This window comes from Vicia villosa, unplaced genomic scaffold (genome assembly GCF_029867415.1).
Source record: "Vicia villosa cultivar HV-30 ecotype Madison, WI unplaced genomic scaffold, Vvil1.0 ctg.000711F_1_1_1, whole genome shotgun sequence".
Classification (NCBI taxonomy): domain Eukaryota; kingdom Viridiplantae; phylum Streptophyta; class Magnoliopsida; order Fabales; family Fabaceae; genus Vicia; species Vicia villosa.
This window is the reverse complement of record NW_026705317.1, coordinates 353,975-376,115: the sequence shown is the minus strand read 5'-3', so window position 1 is coordinate 376,115 and position 22,141 is coordinate 353,975. Positions and strand designations below refer to the sequence as shown.

At 34.8% G+C, this 22,141-nt stretch overlaps 3 protein-coding genes across 3 annotated transcripts; 1 reads left to right on the top strand and 2 right to left on the bottom strand.

The window, feature by feature from the left end:
• Positions 1-7,615: 7,615 nt before the first annotated feature.
• On the bottom strand, positions 7,616-10,204 carry LOC131630614 (endo-1,4-beta-xylanase 5-like). Its single transcript, XM_058901391.1, has 7 exons — positions 10,135-10,204; positions 10,013-10,059; positions 9,536-9,758; positions 9,276-9,442; positions 8,976-9,074; positions 8,070-8,861; positions 7,616-7,963 (listed from the first exon to the last, which is right to left on the bottom strand). The coding sequence occupies exons 1-7, from the start codon at positions 10,202-10,204 to the stop codon at positions 7,616-7,618; spliced, it is 1,746 nt and encodes a 581-aa protein (XP_058757374.1).
• A 3,874-nt stretch (positions 10,205-14,078) lies between these two features.
• On the top strand, positions 14,079-16,544 carry LOC131630613 (endo-1,4-beta-xylanase 5-like). Its single transcript, XM_058901390.1, has 7 exons — positions 14,079-14,151; positions 14,232-14,278; positions 14,370-14,592; positions 14,692-14,858; positions 14,935-15,033; positions 15,182-15,973; positions 16,078-16,544. The coding sequence occupies exons 1-7, from the start codon at positions 14,079-14,081 to the stop codon at positions 16,423-16,425; spliced, it is 1,749 nt and encodes a 582-aa protein (XP_058757373.1). The 3' UTR covers positions 16,426-16,544.
• Positions 16,545-17,618: 1,074 nt separating this feature from the next.
• On the bottom strand, positions 17,619-18,962 carry LOC131630596 (octanoyltransferase LIP2, mitochondrial-like). The gene is made up of 2 exons (XM_058901368.1): positions 18,828-18,962; positions 17,619-18,427 (listed from the first exon to the last, which is right to left on the bottom strand). Exon 2 carries the CDS (start codon positions 18,422-18,424, stop codon positions 17,717-17,719), a length of 708 nt encoding a protein of 235 aa, XP_058757351.1. The 5' UTR covers positions 18,425-18,427; positions 18,828-18,962; the 3' UTR covers positions 17,619-17,716.
• Positions 18,963-22,141: the final 3,179 nt, after the last annotated feature.

The window sequence follows — 22,141 nt, the reverse complement described above, 5'->3', positions numbered from 1 at the left end:
ACCGAGAAACACGTATTTCAAGTGAGACGGTAACACATTCAACTCCACCTTTTGCTCTTCAACTTTAGGTTCATCCTTCAACTCTTCAATTTGAGTTTCAAATGGATTCATCTCATCACAAGCCTCTAAATTTCTCAAGCAATCTTCAATTTCCTTCTCTTGATCTTTGGTGAGAACTTCAAGAGCTTCCATTAAAGTCTTCTCAAGAGGATTCGACAAGTGCATTTGATTCTCCACTTTCATAATAGCCCTTTCGGTAGCATCAATTCTAAAACAATCATCCTCATCACTAGGATGCTTGATGGCTTCAAAGAGATCAAGACATAATTCTTCATCTTGGTACCTTAATTTCATTAAGCCATCATCAATATCTATCATCATTCGGGCCGTCTTCATAAAAGGCCTTCCTAAGATCAATGGAATCTCAGGATCTTCTTCCATGTCTATGACAATAAAATCAACAGGATACCAAAATTTGTCAACCTTGACAAGCAAGTCTTCCGCAACTCCATGAGGATGAGCTGTGGATTTATCCGCTAATGATAACGTCATTCTTGTCGGCTTCAAATCGTTGATTCCTAATCTTCTCACCATAGACAATGGGATCAAATTAATGCTAGAACCGGTATCTACCAAACCTTTGCCTATGTGAACATTTCCAATAGACACCGGTAAGGTTACCCGCCCAGGATCATTTGATTTTATCGGAGTAGTGCGTTGAATTAACGCATTACAACAAGAGCTCACCGTTACGACCTCCGGATCCAAGAATCTTCCCTTCTTAGTGATGATGTCTTTGATGAATTTTGCATACATCGGCATTTGCTCTAATGCCTCGGAAAAAGGAACATTGATTTGCAACTTGCTAAAGATGTCCAAGAACCGAGCATAGTGCTTTGCATCTTCTTTCTTTGACGGACTGGGAGGGTAAGGTAATTTCTTCACTTGTATAGAATCATCCACCTTCTTCTTTCCCTTCTCACTCACACTCAATTTTTTTCTCTCTTTTTCTACAACTTTCTCAAGAGTTTCTTTTTCCACTAATTCTTTCTCTTTCTCATTTTCAACTAAATCACCCTCAACATTTTTTTCTACTTCAATCACCCTATCTTTTTCACTCTCAACAATTTCCTCCTCAACTATCTCTCCTACACCCATATCAATATTTCTACCGCTACGAGTTAGAATGGACTTACAATGCTCACGAGGATTTTCTTGTGTAGTAGCCGGAAAAGGACCTTTGTTTTGATCGGCAAGTTGCTTTGACAATTGCCCGACTTGAGTTTCAAGGTTCTTTATTGCGGCATCCGTACTCTTTTGGCTTGCAATTTGCAATTGCATGAATTGGCTAAGAGTGTCCTCGATTGAAAGCTTTATTTGTTGAGGTTGTTGATTGTAACCACCTTGATAAGGATTTTGACGATTCGATGGGCCCGCATCCGGCCTCCATCCTTGTTGATAACCTTGATTACCTCTTTGTTGGTAACCTTGGTTATTGTTGTAAGGTTGTTGTTGTCTCCCACCATATCCTTTATTAGGATTAGACACATAATTCACCTCTTCACCCGGTGGAGGACAAAAACCTGTTTGATGGTCACCCCTACACAATTCACAACACATCACATGTTGATTTTTAGAAGGGCTCCCATTTATCTCTTTGATTTGTTGAGGGAGTTTTGACATTTGTTGAGTGAGCAATTCTACTTGTTGTGTCAATAACTTGTTTTGAGCAAGTATTGCATCACTAGTATTCAATTCAAGAACTCCTGGTTTTCTTTGCGATGCACTACGGTTGTGTTGCCCTTGATGATCATTCAAAGCCATCCTATCAATGATAGCAATTGCTTCAGCAGCTGTTTTTGACATCAACGAACCACCCGCGATAGCATCTAAAAGAGTTTTTGGTTGAGGTTGGAGTCCATTCCTAAAGATATGGATTTGAGACAATTCATCAAACCCATGACCTTTGCATTTTCTAACCATGGACTTGAACCTCTCCCATGCTTCATTGAGAGATTCATTCGAACCTTGAGAGAAAATCGCAATAGAAGTTTTCGCTTCCATGAACCTATTGTGAGGAAAGAACCGATCCAAGAACTTCTCTTCTAACTCGTTCCAATTTGTCATGACATTATTTGGTTGATCAAAGTACCATTCCTTAGCTTTTCCAATTAAGGAATGAGGAAAGAGTGTCCTGAACACCTGTTCTTCTTGGTCTTCCGGAGCACCAATTGTTCCGGCGATCTCGTAGAACTTTGTTAGATGAGTAAATGGATCCTCGTGATCTGCCCCTGTGAACGGATTTTGGTATAATGATTGAAGCAACCCCGTCTTCATTTCGGAGTTTCTTCCATTGGCCTGATCACGAGCAAATTGTGCATTGAGACGAGGGCTGTTAACACATGGCCCTCGAGGTGGAGGATCCGCAACCATTTCTTCCTCAACCAAGTTTTCAACCGGAGTTGAAGAAGAAGATGCTTCTTGTCGTTGTCTTTTTTCCCTAGCTAGTTGTCTCCTCCTACGAGTTTTGCTATTCTCTCTACGAGCAGTCCTCTCAATCTCAGGATCAAAAAGGAGTTGATCTGCAGGTATACGTCCTCGCATAAACTGTAATCTGAAAAACTAACCAAGCAAATTAACAAACACAAGGAAAATAAATTTAGAAACAAGATATTAATTATAAGACTCAATACAAAACAGACTATTGCAATGCTTGCAATATCTAAACAACAATCCCCGACAACGGCGCCATTTTGTTGAAATAATATTGTGGTGTACTTTTCGTTTATATCGTATCCAACGGGATTATTGCGATATCACCGCCGTTCTATAGCCTATTTTGTCGTGAGTTAATGTTACTTTAAGTTTGGGTTTGCAAAAGATCATTCAACACTTTTAGTAGCAAAGAGTAAAGTAATGAAAGTTCTAAGTTAAAGAAAATGTATCAAGATTCGATTTCATCGACCTAAATTTGTATGTCTCCTTATAAATATACGTATATGAACATGGTAACGATCAACATAATTACGTATCGACGCCTATATCATTCGTGTCCGCAATGATATAGTTAGATTTACCGTATTGTTTAACCGACGATTTCTCCATCCTTTAAACAATACAAATAACGTTTTAAAACCGATACTAAGTAAACATCAAACGCTAAATCCATGTCTGCAATTTATAGTTTGATAGATGATAAAGTTAGATCTAGATACAAATATTGATGTCTCAAACACTTATACCAAAGAAAATCTTTACTTAACAAACTAAACCATCTATATTGATCATCACATGTTCATACATAATATATTCACAAGAACACATACAAAAAGCTAGGAAGATTACATCTTATCTTGATACAAAAGAGATTTAGCTATCCATGAGAATGGTAGCTTGCTCAAGAAGTGAAGAATGAAGATCAACAAGCATCAAAGGCGATTAATCGACGATCAAGGCTTCTAATCTTCAACTCTTAGTTTGCTACAGTGTTTAGGGTTTTTGAGCTCTTAAGAATGTCAAGTCTCCTTCCTAAAATCATAATTACTCTTTATATAGTAAAACAATTTTCTGTCCAGGGCGCGTCGCGCCCTCCAGCGCGCTTCGCGCCATTACACTTAAGAAATATAAACCGCCCATGCGCGTGACGCGCGCAACTCTCTGCTTTGAAGCTTCAAAATATCTTGCCCAGGGCGCGACGCGCCCACATCTCCGCGCGACGCGCGCATACTTCTGCCCAGCACTCTCTTATCATGGTCAAAACAAGCTCCAAACTTCTCAAAAATGGCTAAAACCTACAAAATCACAACTAAAACACATATTATCATTAAAAGAAAGCTTAAAATTACAAACTATAAATAATTATCTAAAACTTCAGGGAATTGTACGAATATACGATAAAAACGGTCGAAAGGTGCCATTAATTAAACTAAATATTAACACAATTTGGCACCTAACAGTAAGCATGCTCACATGGAATCGTAGGAATGCAACTAACCTTGGTTTTGGTGCGGTAATAGGAAGATTGGATATTGGTACGACAAGAAGAAATGCTTTCGTAACAATGTTGTGCGAAAGAAGCGGGAAATACCATCCTCCTCTAAGGAAGTTTAAAAGAGACGACACAGGTACTAGAAAATGCGAGTGTTCATTTAAAATCCGTGGTTACATGGTGGCTAGCAAGAAGTGGAGATTTAGTGTTATTTGTGGTTTGCATAACCATGACATGTGCGGAAAATTACAAAGACATCCTAGTGTATGTCAGCTCAAATCAGAAGAGAAGACATGTATTAATGACATGTCCTTGAATCTTATCCAGCCGAAAAATATACTTGTCACATTGAAATAGAAGGAACCCGACAACTTATCAAATATAAGGCAAATGTATAACATTTGGTACCACAATAATAAGGCGATTAGGGGAGATAGAAGTGAGATGCAACAAATGTTAAAGATGTTGGATGATAACAAATACGTGTCACAATACAGAACTTGCGACGACGGGGTTACGGTTCGAGATAGTTTTTGGACTCATTCGGATTCGATAAAGTTGTTCAACACTTTCCCGACAGTGCTCCTTCTTGATTCTACCTACAAGACCAACAACTATCGACTTCCATTATTTGAGATGGTAGGTGTTGCATCCACAGAGAAGACATACACCGTTGGTTTCTCTTTTTTTGCAGTGTGAAAAAGAAGATAATTTTAGGTGGGCATTAGAGGTATGTCAGTCACTTTCGAAAGAACAAGTCGAGATGCCCAAGGCGATTGTTACGGACCGCGATACCGATTTGATGAATGCGGTGGAAAAGATATTTCCTTCTTATAATGCATTACTTTGTCGATATCACATAACATGTAATGTGAGAAGTAAGGTTAAACCCGCGGTGAAGCCCGATGTGATTTTTGAACAAATAATGGATGCATGGACTCGTATTGCAAATTCTTTGACAAAAGAGTTATACGCCGATTTTGTCTTTCAATTTCAGAAAGTGTGGGAAAAGTATATGAATTTATTGAAATATGTTGAAAGCACCATTCTTGATAAGGTGAAGGAGAAGTTTGTGTGTGCATGGACTGATAATGTCCGACACCTTGGGAATACAACCACCAATAGAGTTGAATCGACACATGCTAGTTTGAAAAATTGGTTGGCTAATAGCAAGGGTGACTTGTGTCGATATTGGGACACCGTAAATCTCATGATTAAAAACCAACATAATGAGATACATACCACATTTAGTTAGAGCATTATGATGTTGGAACATCGATTTAGGGACAACATTCTTTATTCTTAATTGATCGGCAATGTCTCTCGGGCTGAGTTAAACTATATTTTTCACGAGGCCAAACGGGGTGAAACTGTCGGTTCCGATAGTGTAAAGTGTGGTTGCACTATTACTAGAACGTATGGCATCCTATGTGCATGTGTTATTGTTAAAAAAGCGAGACTAGGTGAGCGAATAAGAATGGACGAAGTTATCCCTCTTTGGAAAAGACTTAATTTTGATGATGATGGTTGTGTCGAAGGAGAAAAATTGAATATCTCTATTACATCCGAATTGAAAGCGATACAAGAGAGGTTTTCGAAGGCTGATGACAACATAAAACTCCACATCAAAGAACAATCGCGGAAGATTGGATATCCCAAAACAACCGACATGAAACCACCGTCTCAACCGGTTAAGACAATGGATGCTCTGAAGAAATTGAAGCCTACACCGAATGACAACTCGACTACACGGTCTCCTTCTTATTGTGAGCATGTCGATAAACTTTTTCCCGACTCACCGACTCCTAAATCTCAAAAATCTTTAAAAAGTTCAAACAAATGAGCTCGCATAAGCAAACCACCTCCGACACCTATTCCACTAAAAATTCCAATCATCGAATAGGTGCCTATTCCAGTATTCCACCGAAAATTCCATTCATCAAAGAGATGCCTCTTTTTATGCACCCTTACATCGAGCGGATTATAGATGTTGCGGGGATGGTATTTGCAGTTACCAAGCCGTCTCGGCGTTGCTTGGTAATGGAGAGGGTAGCCATACGGTTGTCCGTCATCAACTCATGCAAGAGTTGAAGACGCATAAAGAAGCGTACACGCGATTATATGGAGAGGAAGCTAAATTTGAAGCGGTTAACAAAACTCTTGTGCCTTGGATGGGCCCTTACGCACCAATGTCAAAATGGATGAAATTTTCGGAAATGAGACATCTTATTGCATGCGCCTATGATATGGTGTGTATTGACTTGACGCGTTATGGTTTTTCAGAAACCTTTTTCCCACTTTGCACCTCCTACAAATTCAAATGCTTGTATCATGTGTAATGGATGACTTTCAAAAGCGAATCACTTTGTGCAAGTTTACTTGAAACCAGGATGCCACATACCACCTACGTCACAGGAGTAGGCGCTTCATCACACCGAAGATGCCGAGACGTGGCCGGATATTTTTGTTGATAGGATGCACGAGTTCGAAAGATTGAACAACATCGAGAAGGAAGCGAATAAGGAAAAGTCAAAATTGGAACCACCAATAGATTTAGGTGGCGACAGTTCTTTTGATGTATTTTCTAGTTTCAAAGTGTAATATATGCACTCTATAACATTTTGATATAATAAATTTTTGTCAAGTATTAGTTTATGTGTTTATGTATTTATGTGTTTTTTCTTCTACTGCTACTGCTATTTTATTCTGGTATGTTAAAAAAAATAACTTGGAAACTTCCGTAGATGTATCTACGGAAGACTCTAATTTTGAAAATTATGGATTTTTTTTCCGTAGGTACATCTATGGAAGCAAAATATCTAAGATCCTACTGTGGATATACCTACGGAACATTCTGTGACAGATAATGAGTGGTCTATATTCACCAAGATTTTCTATAAAGTTGGGGTTTCTATTCTAGTGTGTTTTATTACACACAAACACAAAAATTTCTCTATATATTTGTGTTCATGGCATCCCCTAGGCCATCATCATGGATGCGGTCATCATCCAAGCAACTTGCTTCTGAATAAATTACTTTCAAAAGAAATGGGCATGTTGTTTTCTCTCCTCTAAAATCTCCGATGGAGGTGAAAAATTTTGTTGAACTTAAATTTATTATATACTAAAATCGAATTTTTAAAAAATTTAAAATTTTATGATAAAAATATGCATGTAGAAAATCTCATTTCATAGGGACCAAAAACATGCATTACATCACTCTTCTCCAATTCCATTCCGTCATATTATTCCTCTTCGTTTGGTTCAATATACTAATTGCACTCTTACATATTTCAATTAATTCCAAAATCACTTTTTTATGTCAACCGAATCAACATTTTTATCTCAATATGCAATTCTACATTGAAATTTTGCTTGCCATTAAAAACTCATTTGATTCTAGTAACTAGTTTCGTTCAAATAATTTGCCATTTAATTTAACGAATTTATACGGTTTTATCTTGAATGCCCTTTAACTGTTTGTTGAAATGTCTCTTCAACCTTTCTACATATATTCCAACATTCTGATGCATTTTGTGGTTACTTCTAGGAAGTGAAGTGGGATAGTATACAAATAAAGCTAATTGGTTACAACTCTTGGAAACATAATGAAACAGGTAACTATTTTTAGGCCTGCATTTTCACATGGATGATTTCCTGTGAAAATGCTTTCCCTACACTTATATTCAATTTTTTAGAGCTTTGTGTTAGAGGGTGTGTAACAGTTATATCATAATCCCCATGATGTAGTGAAATATCTACAATTCCTCGCCTGTCTGCTATGGCCGTTTGAGTACCAGTTCCCCATTCACTAATCAGTTTGTCCACGGCGTCTCCAATCGGAGTATTTAGAAAATTTTCATCTGCGAGGGGTGTACTCGTGAAACCAGCTTGTGCTGGACCTACAAACATTATAATACCCTGAACAGATGGATGCGAGTAACCCTCTCTTAGTATCTCTTCCAAGTGCTCTGCCTGCCCAACAGACAAAAATAAGAAAGGAATGTTCATTTTCTGTTTGTTCTGGTCATATAATGTGGCCTGTGATTCCAATGAAAACCACTAGTTCTGAAATATATACCTGATCTGGACTAGGGTCCACAGTGACTTCTGTGAGCCATATAGGAAGTCCAGTTGCAGCAAGAAGATCTAGACTTGACCTCATGTAAGCAAGATTTGGCACACCACTTGAAAAATGGCCTTGCACCCCTATGGCCAATGATATTCCATCAGTTCCTTGAAATTGCTGAATCTCCTTAAGTTTCCTGATATAATTGGCTGGGCTGGCAACCTTTTCTCCGCTGTACGCAATGGTGTTATACTCATTCATAAACATCATGGTGTTCGGATCAAGATGGTAAGCTGTTGAATAATATATCGCAGAGGCGTTTTCACCAAGGTTGTCCTCAAAATAGTGGCAGTGGAGATTCTCGTTCATCACGTCCCATGCAATCACTTGTCCATTATACCTTGAAACCATAGAATTCATTCTTTTTGTAGCTGCTTCTCGTAATTCGTCAGGGGATAGGGACTTAACCCATTCAGGCTGAAATTTTTCATCGTCCCACAAAATGGTATGACCTCTGACAGAAACGCCATTTTCCTTAGTGAATTTTAACATAGCATCTGGGATAGTATAGTTTTCCTGGCCTTGAACATTCTCTGTACTATACCACTTCATCTCATTGGTGAAAGTTGTGTATTTGAATCTTGACACAAACCATTTTTGGTACTCAATATTTGTGAGGATGCGATGATTCATCCCACATCCAAATGGGAAATCTGTCTTTGTTTGTTTGATAACAACGGTTGCTCCTTCCAAAGCTGTTTTGTTTGGATGAGTTACCTGGAATCCCACCTTGCTCTTTCGTACCTGTAGGTTAAAGATGTCAAAACTCTAATGTTTTTTTCCATAGTACTTTTTACTACATTATTTCACAATGCGGGTTAATGTTTTTTCTGCTATACTTGGATTGGATTAGCTTACCCTCTCAATGCTGTTGTCTTGGTGTGATCTCCATTCTTCTCTGGTGAATGGTTGTAATGAAACACTATCGATCCATATTTCCACAGTTGGATTCTCGCTCTGCATTGCTAGTAAGTTTCAATTGACAAGATTTGACAAATATCTAATTACATAAATACAACCACTTTCACCATTTTATTTAACTCTCTGATTTTGCATTTTACTCATCTTCCTAGCATGTATTATTCGAAATAGATTTTGAATGAGCATATATATGATGAAATATTGCACAATGGATCTAAACACTCTTGAAGATTCTACCTCAAAGAGTATCTCAGCAGGGCTTGAAAAGTCTGCAACTATGCCACCTTTAAGCAGCGACCAACATCCATGCTTGGCTATCACATTGCCACCTCGTACCAATTCACTTCCATTTGTTTTAAAAACAACTGAAACAGTGTCACTTCCTTCACTGAGCTGAAACCAAGCTGAATTTGGAAAATGTTTTAGAAAGTAAATTATCGAATTGACAACATGGTAACATACATCAAAACCGTCAACAATTGAGAAACACAGTTTACCAGAAAAAGTGTATATAATTCCTTTATTCAGTTGGACCTTCTGTGAGAAACCATCCAATGGTTGTGTTCTATTGCTGGCAATAATGAATCTATTTCCATCATTTGATACTTGCTCCTCGATTGTTCCATTTCCAAACACTGTCCAATCATGTATGCTGTGATCAAAATCTGGATTTAGAATAATCCCTCCTCTGTATTGTGCCCTCTGAGGTTCTGTCACACACTGCTTTATTTCAAGGCATTGGCATCACAAGTAAGTTTATGCAGGACAATGTCTAAGAGTTTTTGTCCTTTAGACAAAACTTCAAAAAAGTCTTTGGATACATGATAAATTACAAAACTTGATAGAAATATGTTAGGATATAGTCTAAATAAGCTCTTATCCAATAATGTAGTTTATAAAATAAAACACATGATAATATTTTTAAAAATCTTTTTGGTTAGTATATAAAACTAATGATAAAGAAGTGACATTGCCTCTGTAGTAGCATAATAATCATAAGGCATAGAATCAAGTTGGAGCCCTGCATATGTTGAAAACATATTATCAGAAAAAAAAAGAACAATAAAGAGTGGTGAAAGTGAGGGCAAACAGAAACCTGAAATAAGAACAAGGCAAGATGCAGTCAACAACAAAATGCATAGTTCTTCTGTTGCAGCAACCTTCATCTTGTGCCTAATCAAATAAAACTATATAGTTTAGTGAAATTCAATTGGATTTCATTAAATTATATTTTTAGCTATTTAAACTAACAACTGAAGGTGTTGAATTAGTAAACATAGTTTTATTTTTTGTTGAAGTTGTGGATAGTTTATTTGCCTACATCGTAAGAATTCGGCTCCGTGCCCACTTTTACTAAATGCATAGGTCCCTCTTTTTTAACGAAAAATTAAATGGAAGTGAGTGAGTAAAAATTAGTTAAGTATCGACTAATTTGGTATTCCTAATTAATAAGTAAAATTGTTTTCTTTAGGAAAATAGGAATTTACATAGATAAATTTTTTTCATAGGGAGAGACAAATTTGATAAAAAAAAATACAAACAAGCTTAACTGCACCTTTGGTCTTTCTATTTTCAAGATTCTTAAGTATTAGTAGTCTTCCTGCCAATTTTTAAGTTTTTTAAGTTCTTAAATTTTATTTCACTTGGAACTTTTAGGGTCCCCCTTCATCAGTTGCCTCCTAATGACGTGGCATGTGAACATTTCAGTCACGTCAGATATTTTGCAACCTAGAAAAATCTCCATCTATCAAGAACAATCTTCATTGTCCAACCTAAAAAATCAAGACATACCTTTATCGTTAAACTCAAAAAACACAATCTTTATTTTTCAAGCATCAATATCATTCATACCCAAAAAAACTCAGAAAATCTTCAACCACACCAAACCACAATATTCATCAATCAAGAACTGTCTTCATTTGCCAAACCTAGAAAATCAAGACATACCTTCATTGCAAAACCCAACAAACCCTAAATCCTATTTCTTCATAAACCAATCTCATTCCTTCCTAGAAAATTTAGAAAATATTCAAATACAACAACTTACATTCTTCATCATTCAAGAATCCCCCTCGTCAAAACACCTAGAAAACTCTACAACGCCTCATCTCACGCGACAAGTCAGTATCGCATCGCGATGCAAGCCTTATCGCGTCGCGATAGGATGCATCACAGGCATGAGAATACCATGCAAATCCTTCGTTTTCTTCACTTTTTCTTCACAAATTTTACTATGTTCTTGTTTCTTCCTTGCCTTGGCTTTTTGCCCAATTCTTTATACTTTTTTACATTGCTTTTTGTCATAATTCTTCCAAATTCATCCAAATTTCCTCATAAAAATCATATAATGACGATTGTCATCAACTTGTGATTTTAGTAAGACTCTACTGAGATAGTACTACCTCACTTCATGTTGTTTATATTTTCAACTGATTAGGTTTTAGAAAAAGAAAAATACAAGATGGCTTGGTGGATGCGACTCTCATGTTTATCATATTTTTCTATTGTGTGTTCTTAAAATTTTATGTTTAGACATGAAGTATATGTATTCGCTTTTGATGTAGCTCAGGTGAATTCTTGTACTTATGTCCAGTGTTTTAAAAATCAAACCAAATTGGTCGGTTGAACCGGAAACCGGATGGGTCACCGATTTGATCTCGATCGGATATACTGTTGAACTAGTAAGAATCAGGCAAAACAGGTGAAGATTGGAAAAGTAAGAATCGGGCAAAACAGGTGAAGATTGGAAAAAACCAGTGACCCGACGGTTCAAATGCATGCTTTTTTTCAACACAAAACGACGTTGTTTTCATAATTTTTTTAAAAATAAAAATAAAAATAAAATTATACTTTATTCAAATTTAAAGTGTATTTGAAACAACTTTTTCTCTATTTGTAATTAGACCTAGTTCCAAATTTATTTAAATTTATATTTTGTATTATTTTATTGTGAGTGATGATTATATTTAGATTTTGAATGTAAAGAATAAACATGTGAAATTATGATATTTTGAAAATTTAAAATTTTGTACGTGTCGTGATATTTTTTAAAAATCGAGTCATCTGTTTCGACCGATTTAATAAATATGTGTTTTTGCAATAGAGATTGGTTTATTCAACCGAATTATCTGGTTTAATTCGGTTTAGTCATGCGGTTCGACAAATGATCAAGTGGTTCGACCAATAAACTAATAATCCAATATTCTCGTCGATTTGATAACCGCTTTTAAAACACTGTGTGTTAGTAAGGTGCTATATATCGTACCGGAGTTTAATATCCTAAATGAGACAATTCTACACACTGTCATATTTTATAGTGTGTTACAATGACGATAATTTAATAGATTTAAATTGAAATTTACCACAACACAATTCCTTACAAAGAAAATTATCAAGTATTGCACATGTCAAACAAGTGTTGTTTAATTTTAATTAATTTTCTTACAAAGAAAATTATCAAGTATTGCACATGTCAAACAAGTGTTGTTTAATTTTAATTAAATTGAGGTGTTGGCTTAAAAATTGTGAGTTAAAATTAAAAAATAGAAAGTATTATGTACCATCTTGATACATTAATGTATTAAATTGAATAACAATTGTTCTGGACTGGGCCAAGATTCGATCCAATCTACTTTCGGTTCACTTAACTTTGGGGGTCCAAACCATCCCGTGGCCCACCAAGAGCAAACAAGTGCTCGTCTACACCGTGCCCGGCATAAGCGCTCCCCGTGAGCTGTCTGGTGCCCGGCGCACGCTCTCCCCGCGAGCACCTACTCCGCCGAGGACCTTACTCCTCGTAGGGTTCCTTCACACCCAACCCCCCGAATCGTGCGGAGTCCACGTAATCCCTAAAAGACCGCGTCTCCCTAAAACTTCGGAGTGGTTGACCAGGACGGAGAGCACCCACACATCTCCGGTATTCCCGCCTAGGAAACTTGGCAGTCTCCTAGTTGGGCCTGGAAATCCAGCCCAGTAGCGAGATCATGGCCCAGCGATGGGGGCTATAAATACCCTCTTTCACTAGAGGGTCAGATATTCAATTTCTCCTAACATTTAGCTCGTATTTGCACTCATTTGCTCGTCTTCTTACTTTGGCATCGGAGTACCTTGCAGGTACACCCCCCTTCACTTCTCAAAGATCCAACTCCGATCAGGCCTTGACGATCCTTCTAATCAGGTACGATCAACAATGAATCATTAAAAAACCTAATAAAAAATACCCACTTATGAAATTCAATAATATTGATATTATAAAAATAATAAAACACCATATCAAAAAATATAAGCAATAATTTGGATATATGTTTAAGATTTGGAGAAAAGGTTATAATGTGAAAAAAATATTGTAAGAAAATAATAATAATAATAATAATAATAATAATAATAATAATAATAATAATAATAATAATAATAATAATAATAATAATAATAATAATAATAGACTTGTATAAATAAAAATGATAATAAAAAACTATAAATATAACATGATGATAGAAAAGAAAAATAATATAAAATAAAACATGATAATAGAAAAGAAAAATAATATAAAATAAAACACGATGACAGAAAAGGAAATAATATAGTATAAATTACAATAATAAAAAATTAAGTGAATAAAAAAAGTATAATAATATAATATGAAGTATCATGATAGAAAACAGTCTAGAAAATGTTTGAAAATAGTGAGATTATTATTGAATGTTTATTTTTAATTAATTTTTAAAAAAAAAATTCACTCCATTGAAAACAGACATTTTTATAAATTATAAGAAATCTCAATTGGATAGCAACCAATTTCATTACCCTATAAAACTCGTGATTGTCTTAATTCAATACCATAAAATTTAATTGAGTTTTATAATATTTTTGATTGAATATCATAAAAATAAATAAATAAAAGTCTTTTAAAATTCTTTAAAATCTCACTCCAATAGGCTTACACAAAATACACGTTTATTGAATGAAGTTTACCATAGGCAATGTTTCATGAAAAAAATTGCTATAAATTGGTCAGTGCATTGTTGTTTGATTAGTCACAAGATGAAGGCTGTTGCTGCAGCAGAGTTATGCATTTTCTTGCTCTCTGTATCTTGCCTTCTACTCCTTTCTTCAGGTTCCTTTCTCTCCTCTCTTTCCCTCATTTTAATGTTTCTTTTTCTCTAATAATTGTATGTATCTTTTTCACACATGCAGGGTTTCATCTGCATTCTAAACATTATGATTATTCTGCTACTACTGAGGTAATTTCATTCTAAATCTTTAAGAAGTTTTCAATCAGCAAAAGTATTAATACTAACTTACTTGTGTTGCCAATGTCTTGAAATGATGCAGTGTGTGAAAAAACCTCATAGAGCACAGTATGGAGGAGGCATTGTAGTAAATCCAGGGTTTGATCATAACATAAAGGGTTGGGCTGTGGTTGGAAATGCAACAATTGAGGAACGGATATCAAATGATGGCAATCGATTTATTGTTTCTCGCAACAGAACACGGACATTGGATGGTTTCTCACAGAAGGTTCATCTGAAGAAAGGACGAATATACACTTTTTCTGGTAAATCGTGTTTACTTTTTGTTAATGGTTATTTGATGAATGTTATACGATGCTGGTGATTCATTAAGTTAGTATTGTAAAACATTTTCCACATTTCAGCTTGGTTTCAGCTGAGTGAAGGAAATGAGTTTGTTTCGGTTGTTTTTAAAACGAATGAAAGTGAATTGGTACATGGTGGTCATGTGATAGCCAAGCATGGTTGCTGGTCTCTGCTAAAAGGGGGCATAATTGCAAAGTTTTCAAGGCATGTTGAGATTCTTTTTGAGGTGAATTGGTTTTCATCTGATCTTATTTTGCTAAATTTCTTCGTGTTTTGTTATCTGAAATTTACTAGCAATGCAGATTGAGAATCCATCTGTGGAACTATGGGCTGATAGTGTGTCCTTACAACCATTCACCAGAAAGCAATGGAGATTACACCAACGCGACAGCGTTGAGAGGGTAAGCTGGCTCTTATGTTATTTTCACATAGATCCCAATAAGCATGTTGTCATCAAGAGAAATGAACTTGATAGCAGTGAAAATCAGTAGTAGAAGTATAGCAGAAAGAAAAAAGGTATTAACAATTTTTGCAATTTATAAACTGCAGGTACGTAAGAGAAGGGTGAGATTCCAGGTTACTCATCCAAACGGAACAGCGTTGGAAGGGGCAACCGTTGTTATTAAACAAACAAGGGCAGATTTTCCATTTGGATGTGCGATGAATCATTATATCCTCACAAACAAAGACTACCAGAAATGGTTTGTTTCAAGATTCAAATACACAACTTTCACCAACGAGATGAAGTGGTATAGTACAGAAATAGTTCAAGGACACGAAAACTATACCATCCCAGATGCCATGTTACAATTTTCTAAAGAAAATGGCATTTTTGTAAGAGGTCATAACATTTTCTGGGACAGTCCAAGACGTCAACCTCATTGGGATTTGACCTTGTCTCCTGACGAATTACGAGTAGCAGCTGATAAAAGAATGAATTCTGTTGTCTCAAGGTATAAAGGACAGGTTATTGCATGGGATGTCGTGAATGAAAATGTCCACTTCCACTTTTTTGAGGACAAACTTGGCGAAAATATCTCTGCAGAATATTATTTAGCAGCATACCGTCTTGATCCAAATACCGAGATGTTCATGAATGAGTATAACACCATTGAGGTCGTTGGGGATAAGAATGCCAGCCCAACCAATTATATCAGGAAACTTAAAGAGATTCAGCAATTTCCAGGAATTGATGGAATATCATTGGCCATAGGGTTGCAAGGCCATTTTCCAAGGGGTGTGCCAAACCTTGCTTACATGAGGTCGGGTCTAGATCTTCTTGCCGCAACTGGACTTCCTATATGGCTCACAGAAGTCAGTGTGGATGCTCAGCCAAATCAGGTATATGACAAGAACATTTAGTTTCGTAGCCATTACAGGCCAGATTATATCACATGAAAATCAGAAACGGAACGTTTCTTTCTCATTCTTTGTTTATTGGGCAGGCAGAGTACTTTGAAGATGTACTAAGAGAGGGTTTCTCTCATCCTGCTGTTCAAGGGATTATAATGTTTGTAGGGCCAGAACAAGCTGGTTTCGACAGTACATTACTTGCAGATTCAAATTTTAAAAATACTCCTGCCGGAGATGTTGTGGACAAGCTGATTCGCGAGTGGGGAACTGGTCCTCAAACAGACATAGCAGATAGAAGAGGAATTATAGATATTTCACTATATTATGGGGATTATGATGTTACTGTTACACATCCTCTAACCAAATACTCCAAAACAATGAATATAAGTGTAAGGAAAGGATTTTCTTTGGAAACTGTCCATGTGACAATGGACGCCTAAAAAAGCAACCATGTTTTGGAACTTCTGTTGAAGCAAGAAATTGTTACCTGTTTCAATTTAGAAAGATTATAATAAAATGGTTTGCAGCATCATGCTTGATTATTTTGGGTTATGTTACAGTTTTCATCCTAACTAGAAATGAACTCTTTTAGTCTGAAATCTCTCTCCGGCAAAAAATCTAATCTAATAAAATACAAGTACATAACAATGCTGCGTAATTAATTTTCTAGTATAATATGCTCCCATTAGAGGCCATTACATCAGCTGAGAACTCATTTTGTAGTTCAATGCAAAATAAAAATTCAACAAAGTCCTAGTAGCTATTGCAATCTTGATTGCAAATCCAGCTTTCCTACCTAATCAACAGTTAGCTGGGCAAAACTAGGAAATTGTAGAATTAATTCCTCCTCGAGATTTCCAGACGTAATAGATGTCAAAGTCGCTTGTTATGGATTGGATTTGATTTGCTATCAGGAGATTGCCTTAAACTTGTGTTCACAGAACTCTGTGTGGTTTCATAAGATATTTCCAACTTATCTATACTTGCAGTGAAGGAGGAGACATGAACTAGCAGCTTCCGCGGCAGAAAACTATCTATAAGATTACTTCTAGTTTCACTATTGATCAAAACTATAGAACATGTCATGAAATTTAAAAGCATCAAAACAAAGAGACCCAAAAAAACACGTTGAGTGGTAATCATGGCAGGCTTGAGCTGAAACAAACAACGACTGTTGGAATTATCCCATAAGAATGTTTTGAAGTTGGAGTCTAAAATGAAAGGGGGTCTTTCATGTTTATGTATCTTAAAGTGTGGAGAACAAAGCAAGAATAGTTGTGTGAATGATTCAGATTTAAGGAAGAGGAAAGAGAAGGAAGGTACATGGATAATGGATTATTGGATCTGCCATATATTTGTTGTGTTGTGGAGTAGAACATGGAATGAAGGAGCTTGTCATGTGATCCTTGACCAAATCACATACTTTTCTGACACTTCTGTAGTGTTTCCATCACATGCTAATATGGATCATGTGACTAATCACCTGAAATTAATTGGTTTCCATCCTTTACTATATTGTTTTTTTACTTGCTTATGTATAGAACTCACTAAGAAAGAAGTAAAAGGAGAATATATAGGTTTTGCCTAATTAACCTATGATAAAGACAAAAGCGCAAAAGAACGTGAATATATATGTAGAATAAACAATAACTTTATTAGTTAAATACTTCAAAATAATACAAGAAATGAATAACTGTTATACAACTATCTACTGACTAAAATAGCTATGTCTCACTCAGTTTCATTTTTATCAGACAATATAGAAGCACCTTCCTTCCAGATCAGGTTATCATAACCAAAGATTCTTGCGAAACATGAAATCAACTCCTCTTGTATTATTTCTTCTCTGGGAAGGTCAAAACCCGTCTCCCTTCTCAAAGATGTCACTTCTTTATCTGCAATTCCACATGGAACAATGTGCCTAAAGTAATTTAAATCAGGGTCAATGTTAAATGCCATACCATGAGAAGTGATTCCGTTCGATATCCGTACACCAACTGCACCTATCTTCCTTTCTCCAACCCACACTCCCGTCTCACACCTTTGTCCAGGACAAGCTTTCACACCATATACACCTGCCAATTCAATCATAGTTAACTCAATCTTTTCTACAAATCTTCTCGCACCGAGTCCCACGTCACGAAGCGAAATGATAGGATATAATACGGCTTGGTGTGGACCGTGAAATGTAATGTCTCCTCCTCGTTGTGTGTAGTGAAGTTCAGCTCCAATCTGTTCCAATTCTGACTGGGGGATGAGTAAATTGTGAACCGTTTGTCTTTTCCCAACAGTGTATGTAGGAGGATGTTGCAAAGACAGAAGAGTATCACATATCTTATGGGATTTTCTTTCCAATACCAGTTTTTCTTGCAGTTTTAATGCATCCAAATAGTTGACAACTCCTAGTTTCCAGACCTCAAGGCTTCGCAAGGCCCTCATTGCCTGTTCACAATGATATTATCAATTACATTACGCGCTTAAATTGTCTACTCAAATCTAGATAGTTAATTCATGTATAATTACAGTACCCTACACCAAAAATTGCATCAGAATTTTCAAGTCTATAAAAACAGGTGGAACAAACATTTCAGCAAACACTTAATGGGCATTCATGGTAAAGCCATAAATTTGATAAAAAAAAAAACCAGATTTTTTTGATAAAACCGGTTACTAGATTCCAATGGGTTTTCAAGGGTGGGAAAAACTTCAATACAGAAATGGATATGGAGGTTACTTAGAAATTAATGGTAATAGAAGATGCATGTGATTGTGAAGTGAAAAGGTGGAATTAAGAAACAAGAATATTGTGAGGGAATGGAATTGGAGAAGATGAATGAATAACCTGATGTAATCTTCAAATTGATTGTGGATGTGTTGGCAAGAGACAGATGAAGCAAGATAGGATTCACAGTGTTGGAGTTGAAGAAAATATGTGGAGCTGGAGCATAGCTGCGAAAATGGGATTTTGTTTTTATTTATTTATTTAATTGACTTTACTTATTTATTTGGATTTGGATTATTTAGAGTCAATTTTTATAAATAGTTTAATGATTTAATCCCTCTCTACAGGGTTGAAAAACACTGAAAATTTAAAAATGTCTTTCAAATTTTTAAAATGTTTTTGAATGCAGTCTCATCAAAACACGATTTAAGTAAATTTCATCTTAGATTTTTTTGAAAATTTAATCTAAAAATATTTTTTCAAAATAATATTAAAAAAATACATTAAATTCATACGTAAATGAATTGTCATTTTATAAAAAAAAATAGTTAAAAAATATACTTCCGAAAGATTGACAATGTTGAATAACTCATAAGATGTTGTAAAAAATCTTAAAATCTACTACTAATATAAGAAATTTAATGCCTCACATAATTACATCTTAATCCTAAACTAATCCATAGATTAATCAAATTTTAAGGACAAAACAGTCATTTGGGTGTTTTAAAAACTTAAAAATATAATTTAATCAAAGTAATAATTACGAGGTTATGTAATTATTACTATTCACATGAATTTTTTTTGAAAATAATTAGGAAATTTACCACCTCACGTTTAATATACCCTAAAAACCCTAATACACTCATTATTACTAAAAAACAAATTTGAAAATCTTCTAATTCCAAAGCATTTACGGCGGCTATATAAGACGGTTCATCTACAGAACCCAATTCCAAGGGTTCAATGTAATCATTCTACATCAACTTTACGTATTCCAAACCTCACCAAATAAATAAGCAACAACAACAACTTCTTTTATATGCTCTGATAACTCAAAGAAAGAAAAACTCCCAAACCCTAAAATCAAAAACCCTCTTTTCTTTGTACTCTTATTAAACGTATTTTTTTCTCTTTTGAAGGAAATTGGGCATTGGAAAAAGACAACATATCTGTGTCATTCCTCTTCTATTCATTCATTCAAACTAGATCTTACAATTTATTTAACCAAATGGTTGATTTCATTTGTGGTTTTGTTTGGTTACCTTTCGTTCCATCTTCCACCATCCTCTGCAAAATAGTTTTTCCGTTCCCTCTTCCACCATCATCTGCAAAATAGGTTCCTTCCATCTCTCTGTTTGTATTGATTTTTTGAATTTTGATTGTTTGTTTGATTGTTCTTCTTCTGTATACGTTACATGTCCATGTTTTTAGGTTTTTAGTTTATCGATTTATTTTGAGATTTGATTTTTTTTCATGTGTATTTTTATAATCCCTGAAATTAATAATTATTAGAAGCGGCTCTATTAATTTGTATTATTATGTTGTGGCAGATTTGGGATAATGCAAGACAAGAAAGGTTTCATAGTCTTGGTGCTGCATTTTTAGAGGTGCTGATTGTTGTGTATGTGATGTAAATATACACAACCTTTGATAGACAAGGTTCATGTTGTATAAATAATTTGAAAGAGGTTAAAACTTGGTGATGATATGTGGTTTGGATTTTGGTTCCTTCTGTTCTTATTTTTTCGGAGCTTCTTCTTTTCTCAGTAAATTTTCGGTTCCTTTCCACTGTTTTTTCTATTTTTTCGCCCCCTCCTCTCTCCATAGATTTGTACTGCTTTTATAGTGAAACTTTAGGGTCTTGACATTTAATTGTAAATAACTTACTTTAGAGTTGAACGATTTTGTGCCGGTTTGAGATTGAATCTAATGAGGAAAGGCTTGATCTTGAATTTTTTTATGGTGCAATTTTGGGACTGAATTGAAGTGAGTTTATGCAGGTTTTGATTTGGATGATTTGGTACTAATTTGAATATTTTGTGAGATTTGGAACTAATGAAAGATGCAAGAACGACTTGATTGATGTTTTTTGTTTATGGATTAGAGTTTAGGGAGAAAAAAAGCTAGGGATTGGTGTGCTTATATGGGTAACATACCTTATTTTGATACCTCTGCGAAAGTGAGTTACAATGTTGATGACGCATTTTTATATGTGGCTAAAATTGCATCAGAAAATGAATATGAATTACATATAAGAATATACCTTTTGTTTTCCTTGAAAATTCTGAATAAATTAAATATTTTTAATGATACGACAAAACATTGTTATTTCATAGCAGTTATTTTCGAGGAATTTCTGAAGCTCCATTAGAAGCAGTAGCCTTCAGAATCATTAGAACAGGGAAGTGGTTGTGCATGTTGAAGTTGATGTTTAAGGATGAATAAATTTTTAAAGGACATAGTTTAATTCTTTAATATAATATATATGGTTGTTGGTTCGGTTTGTATTGATTTGTTTTATTCTTAAGCATGTAAATCTTTCTTTATTTTTCTGTAGGTGAACTGATATTTTTTTTTTTAATTTTGAAGGTTTATTCAATTATTTTCTGTTGTAACGTTTTTGTATATTTTCTTTATGCATTATATTTAGGTAAAATGATAAAGATTGATGTCTTTATAAATATTGATCCCAACTTTTCGTTTGCAGCTTTAAACCATGTTTCAAGTAAATCAGGAGAGAAATGATGCATCATATTTTCTAGAAATATATGTCTCTCTATAATTGCTCTCTCTCAATGGTGTAAAAGAATTATTACTTATTTTTGGGTTAATCATATCTTGAGTGTATTTTATTCTCCAATAAGTAATTATTATTTTTGGGTTAATCCTAAGCTGAGTGGTTACTAATTATTATTTTGTTTACTAATCATTATTAACATAAGAATTTTGATTACTGTTATTATTATTATTATTATTATTATTATTATTATTATTATTATTATTATTATTATTATTATTATTATTATTACATTTATGTCCCAATTAATATAATTAAAGCTATACTATTATTTATATGTCCTTTATTATTATTTTTCTTTGATAAATGTGTGTATTTTTCTTTAAAATATGGTTTGGATTATTGTAAAGATGACATGTGGGTAGAGTTGTGGTTTAGATTGTTGTCATCATGATTTCTTTAGATTTATAGTAAGTAGATAGATAGATATTTCTTATTAATATTTAATGTGTTTTATTACATTTCTTTTTTTGTTAAAAAAATACAAGAAATTGTTATATTTAGTAATTTTTTGCATTATCTTCTATAAAAAATGTTATTTTTAATTATTTTCTGCATTAATGTTATATTTAATGTGCCAGCATTAGCCTTAATGTTATAGTTGGGTTTTATATGTGTCTTGATAACATGAAAATAA